We start from the raw sequence: 6324 nt of genomic DNA on the forward strand, positions 1-6324 counted from the left end.
TGTCACTGGCCCCCATATGTGGGATCCGAACCGGGGCCCTCTGGCATCCCAAGCGAGTTCTTAACCATCGCGCCACTCGGCCGGCCCTGAAGTTTTTAAATGCTCTGAATATGGCCATATTCTTAATGAGTTTGTGGCAAGCATTATATCTACTGAACTCAAAACTGAGAAAGTAGAGCAGAGCTGCCCCCGCCCTTTAGTTCCTTCTAGAGAGAGTGCACACGTCCAAATGTGCAGCCTGTTAAGCTGCCCTCAGTGATAGTGGGGCATAGTTGGAGCCTTTAAGAGGGCCGGAGGGGGTCCTGAGAAGGAGCTCGAAGAGGACCAAGATGGACCCCCAATTTCAGGTGGGACATTGGCCAGCTTCAAAGGTAGATGGGGTCTTTGACTTCAGGGAACTGCTAGCCTGAATGAGGTAAAACCTCTCTGCTCTAAGGGGGCAGCCATGCCCCAGTCTCAAGAAAGAGACATACACACATCTAAACAAGTGTTTTGTTCACAAAATTGCATATAAGTAAGAAAGAATTCAAATATTATAGGATAAATGATATGTAGTTCATCCTAAAATAGTGTATAATAACATTCAAAGCCCCAATTATTTGTACTTAACTATTTTTAAAACCTTTTAAGGTATGAAGGTAAATTTGATGCTGGATCAGTGTTTCCACTAATGGTTCAGATCTGCGTATGGTTTGGTCGTCCCTTGGAGAAGACTCGCTTTGTGGCCAAGTGTAAAGGTAAGCCTTGGCTGGGACACGTCCCAGACCCTGGTAAAAGAGCTCACAGAGTCGTCCTTGCTTCCTGGCACTATTTTATTCTGTGTGCTGTCTCTTTTCCTCACCATTTGGGTCCAAAAACAGGCAGAGGGATTTGAGAACCCAGGAGTCCTCCACCCCTGGAAACAGTGGCAGAGCCAGTGGGAGGAACTAGTGGGGATAGAACCTGTGAACCCTGGTCCCTCGAGTAGGGTCCCTTCCCAGTCCTTTACCCTCCAGCTGTGCCACCCTGAACTTGGCCTCTGCCCCCAGATGGATGACAACTCTATCCTCTTCCTCCACCAGCAATTCAGTCCTCCATCAAGCCAAGTCCCTTCTCTGGAAACATCTACCACATCCTCGGCAAAGTGAAGTTTTCAGGTAACTGAGGGGTTGGATTTGGGAGTTCTACATTATGGAGGTCATAGCCTCCACTGGTGCTCTGTAGACCACTGATGCCTCTCTCTGAAAAACCCTCTCCTCTGGATCTCACACCATTGGACTCTTCCAGTCACCCCTGCCTACCAAGAGCCCACCTTTCTCCAGGTCCTTTTGCTCCATAGTGGAGGACCTGTCCTCCTTCCCCTAGATGGCCTGCCCAGAACTTCTCACAGCTCTTTGACTTCCTTTTTCAAGAGACTCGCACCCAACCCCACTGGAGCGATCCATGGCCTCCTCCTAGACTTATCACCAGGAGCTACCCCAACACTGAGCTCTCCAGCTCCTGATGTGGTTCTGTCAAAGTCTTCGAGCCTTCCACCTGCCTTCTCCTCCATTCTACCCAGTAGGCCTGTTTATCAGCCTTAGACCTCTGGAGCCCTCAAGATCTGAAGTCTGTCTAGATAGGGAAGGCCTCAAAACAAGGAATTGGTCAACTCAACATTGAGAAAGGGGAAACTATTCCAGGGAAAATGCACAGCACGTGCTGTGGACCTGAGGCATAAAAGGCGTATTTCAGGAACCAAAAAGGGTTTACTATGACTGGGGCCTAGGAGGAAGGAGAGAGTCTATCTCTTAGGGTGTCTTCAGCTGTTACAACAGAAAACCCCAACTCAGCTAGCAGGTGTTAGCTACATAACAAAAAGCCAAGAGATCGTGCTGCAAAGCAGGGCCACTGAGGACCCACATACTGTATGTCGCTGTGTTCTCCCACTCTTGGTTTGTCAGCTTGTCCTCTGATACCCACCCATCATGGTTGCCAGATAGTGCTGCTAGTCTAGATGACAAACCCACGCACAGTATCCAGCCAGTGGGAGAGACTGGCTCTTCCTGTGGGTATCTATCATTGCAGACACCTTCTCTGAAGCACCTCCTCCCCGTTTTTCAGCAAACTTCTCCCGTTGGCCAGGATTGGTTGCCATGCTTTCTGGGACCAATGGCCTATGGGGAATTGGTATTGGAGGAAGAGAGGGATGCTGGGCATACAACTATCAGTGTCTGCTGTAGGGAGCCAGTGAGAATTTTAAGCATGGAACCATTTAGGTTCAGATGGGAGAATTAGATGATTGTAAGTTATTTAAAAAAAAAAAAACTCTCAAAGTCCTTAACCCACACCTTTGGCCTAATATTTTTTACTAAATCTGAAACTTTGGCGTCTTTCCTCAAGCCCCTTACTCAAGCCCACTTCCCTTGTGCCCCAACAGACAGCAGCCACCCACCTGCTTCGAAGGTCTTAATGCCTTTGTCTTCCCGCTCCCCCATCATCAGCTCCTTTCCTTCTTTGTTTAGACCTACTACCCTTGACCCCTTGTTCAAGGCTAACCTCTCTTTGTTCTGGCTCCTTTTCTCATCCTGCCTTTTAGGAGAGCCTTGCCCTTTTCTCATGTCTCCAGTCAATCATAGCGCTTAGCTTCTCAGCTTGTAAACCTGGTCATGTCTCCTGTTCCCATCCAGGTGACCCTCTTGCAATACTTGTACTGTTGACATACCCTCCTCCCTTGGCCTCTTCGCCCTCCTGAGACCTCCCCCTCCATCTGTATGAAGGGGGCTTTCCTCGTGTAATCCCCTCCTGGGTTAGTGATGACCACCTGATCACCGAATCAGCCTACCTAGAAACTTATAGCCCTCTCTTACTTCATCCTTTCTGATTTGCCACCAATCATGTCAGCTCTCCCTCCTACACACGTCTCATGAATCTGTTCCTGACTGTAGGCCCTGTGTCAGCCTTCCTGTAGCCTTATTCTTCTAGGGCAGTCTCAGGGACTGACATGCGTCCTCCTTGCAGACTCTGAGAGGATCATGGAGGTCTGCCACAACACTCTGGCCAATTCCTTGAGCATCATGCCGGTTTTGGAGGTACCCACACCACCACCCAACTCCCGAGGTACACCTCAAGACAGCAGCGGGCAGCAGGAGTGCTACCTCGTGTTCATCGGCTGCTCCCTGAAGGAAGAAAGCATCAAGGACTGGCTGCGGCAGTCAGCTAAGCAGGTGGTTTTTGAAGCCCAGACAGACCTAGCAAAGATGTGACTAGCACACCTCAGAGCTGCTGCTGGCCTGAGGCAGAAGCCCCTCCCCTGGCTCCCTGGTGCCTCCCCCACCCCACCCCTGCCACTAGCCCACCTCTGATAGGCTCAGCCAGCACTTTTTTTTTTTTAAAGAATTTTATTGGGGAATTGGGGGGGGGTGGGAACAGTGCTGGGGAATTGGGGGAAGGGGAACAGACAAGTTGCTGTCGTTTTGTTCTTNTGTATCACTATGTGAATATCTATGTTAGCACTTATCTTGCAATTGTGGATTTGTGTGTGTGACTCTTTCTTGGTTATACAGTCTGAGAATCTATTGGTTAGCGCCTTACATATGGTTAGTGCCTGGTAAATATAAATGTCTGTGGTCTGAACTGGTGAAGGTCATCGGCACCAGTTCCTGATGAGGTTAAGTACAGGGGATGTAGAAAGGGCCCTTTGATGAATAAGCTCAGAGTATCAGCTGGAAAGCAGAATTAAGAAGATAAGAGATTAGGAGGTGACGCAGCTACAGGGTTGAAGCCATTCACTCTAAGAGGTGGCGGTGACAGAAAAGAGAACAGAATAATGGCTGTGTATGTTGGTGCCAAGGGTCAGGGGTGTCTACACAAGGGGGCACTGGATGGGATGATTAAGGGGAGGGAGCAAGGGCCCACTTTTATGTGAGCCCTCAGCCCCAGTCAGGATTCAGAAGGCTGAACCATTTTTGGTTTTATTCCCCAGGCCTGGTGAGTAATGTGGTGTTCACCAGTCACACCACAGAGCAGAGACATCCTCTCCTCGTTCAACTGCAGAGCCTCATCAGGGCTGCCAATCCTACCGCTGCCTTCATTCTTGCAGAAAATGGGATCGTCACCAGGTAAATTTATCAAGTTCACTTCACCCCTCAGGACCGGGCACTTTCTCAGATACAGCAGATACCCTCTGGCTATGCCCCACAGGGTCTTTCCACTGTGTCTAAGACCTGAGCATTTATAGAAGTGCTTTTAATGCTGTGTGAAAATCACCAGGAGAATCCCATGTGGTGGTATTCTGTACTGTTTTAAGATACTGTGTTCTGATGCATTTACATGTTCATTCATTAACGGATGGAAGTTAAGACTTTCTCAATGTTCTTGTGTTTGGATGTAATAAAAGTGGCATAGAGAACATAGAAAAATTATCCTTTTACTTTATGGACTTGGGTCCAAAAAGCAAACTAAAAATAGAATTGGTGACTTCATATGTGTGCATGTGTATAAAGAGCATACACTTGGTTGTATAGCAATTTTGTTGACTCACTAAGGATACTAAAAGGTTATACATTTTTTGTAGTTTTAACTTTTGAGCACTGCAAATATTTTACATATTCAAAAATTAACAAGGAGGGAGGGGAAAAACTAAGTACAATCCAAAAAAATTAATCCATCTGTATATGGAAGTAATAACCACACACAGACGAAATAATTCAAGTAACTTTTTAATGTAATCCTCTGTTGGAATCCTGATTCCAAACAACATCACTCTTTAGGGAAGGGAGATTATAAATATGAAATGGGAAAGGTGAGGGAAAACCCTATAAATGTTGGATTTGAATTGCGGGACTCAATGTAAATTCATTTAAAAAAAAGATGTCTAGCCTTGAAGATTTTTTTTTAAAAAATCTATTTTGAGTGCTTTCCATTGAAAGGGACCAGAAATACTAATACTACAGTAGCAATAAACACCCCTACCTCTAGATCTTGGTGTCTAAGTACCAATCCACTATAAGGTATCAGGATTCCTTGGAGAATTGGATGATTGCAGGTCTAAGGCAGGGAAAGTTCAAGGTGAGCCTGGTACATTTTATGCGAAAAAAACAAAGATTAGTAGAGGTATGTTAAAAGGATACAGGAACCAGCTTTTAAGAAGCTCTCACTAGCCAGATTTGGGACAACTTGAGCATAAGAGAGAACAATGATTATAATGGACTAAAATGAATCCATGGTGATACTAAAAAAAAAAAAAGGGAGGGGCAAGGTGCTAACAAATAAATAAGGATTTCTAGAACTGGAAAGGCACCATTTTATAACCTTTAGTGTATTGCTTAATTTAGTCAAGAATCATCATCAATGGATGCTAAAAGCAGTGGGTGACAGATTGTTGAGGAAAGGGATATTCACTCATCTCAGAATATCACTCCACAGACTGCTTACTACTTACAAAGAGAAAAAAGTACCCTCATAATGGAAAGGTCTTGCAGATATGACATTGACCTAGCAAGACCACTGCTGGGACAGAGTGACATCATGTGCCTCTTGTCATGTGATGCTGTGGGAAGGACACATCACCAGGGTATTTATCTTGCCAAAAAATATTTAACTAAATCTAATCATGAGGAAACAACCGGACAAATCCAAGTTGTGGGGCACAAGACAGCAGGCGTATACTCTTCAAAAATGTCAACGCTGTGAGAAACAAAAAGAAGTTGGAGGAATTGTTCCAGATTAAAGGAAAATAAAGATTATAAATTCAATGGGTGATCCTTGGTTGGATCCTGATCAGTACTTACCCAACTTTAATGTACATGTGAATCTCTTGGAGATCTTATTAAAATGAGAGCTCTGATTCATTGTGTCAGGAATGGGCCCTGAGTCTCTGCAGTTCTAATGAGCTCCCAGGTGATACCAGTGCTGCTGGTCCCAGTGTTAAATTCCTTGGGTGTGATTATAATATTGTGGTTCTGTAAGAGAATGTCCTTCTTCTTAGGAGATGCATACCAAAGTATTAGGGGGTGAAATAACGGGGGGAAAAAATGTGTATGCAGATGTGCTTATATGTGTGTATGGAGACGGTGGAAAGAGGAAGCAAAATGTTGACATTAAGATTGGTAGTCCTAATTAACCTGGTTTTTTCTGTATATTTTCCAAGGAATGAAGACATTGAGCTGATTCTCTCAGAAAATAGTTTTTCAAGTCCTCAGATGCTGCGATCTCGATATTTAATATATCCTGGCTGGCAAGTATCATTGAAAATAGCTAAGATTTCTTTGTAAACCCAATGTTTACAAATTCTCTGTAGCATTATGGGGTTTTACTTCTATATTTTCACAAAAAGGTTGGGAGTGATCGAGGCCCACTCCACAA

General features: G+C 45.1%; 1 protein-coding gene across 1 annotated transcript in view; it reads left to right on the top strand.

The window, feature by feature from the left end:
• DNAAF9 (dynein axonemal assembly factor 9) overlaps positions 1 to 6324 on the top strand; it is a 144424-nt gene that overhangs the window by 125754 nt on the left and 12346 nt on the right. Inside the window, exons 31-33 of the mRNA XM_019645665.1 lie at positions 631 to 737; positions 1062 to 1136; positions 2980 to 3185. Of these exons, the coding sequence (XP_019501210.1) occupies positions 631 to 737; positions 1062 to 1136; positions 2980 to 3185 (388 nt within the window). The remainder of the gene's footprint in view (positions 1 to 630; positions 738 to 1061; positions 1137 to 2979; positions 3186 to 6324) is intronic.

Source organism: Hipposideros armiger, unplaced genomic scaffold (assembly GCF_001890085.2).
Source record: "Hipposideros armiger isolate ML-2016 unplaced genomic scaffold, ASM189008v1 scaffold_94, whole genome shotgun sequence".
In the NCBI taxonomy this organism is placed as follows: domain Eukaryota; kingdom Metazoa; phylum Chordata; class Mammalia; order Chiroptera; family Hipposideridae; genus Hipposideros; species Hipposideros armiger.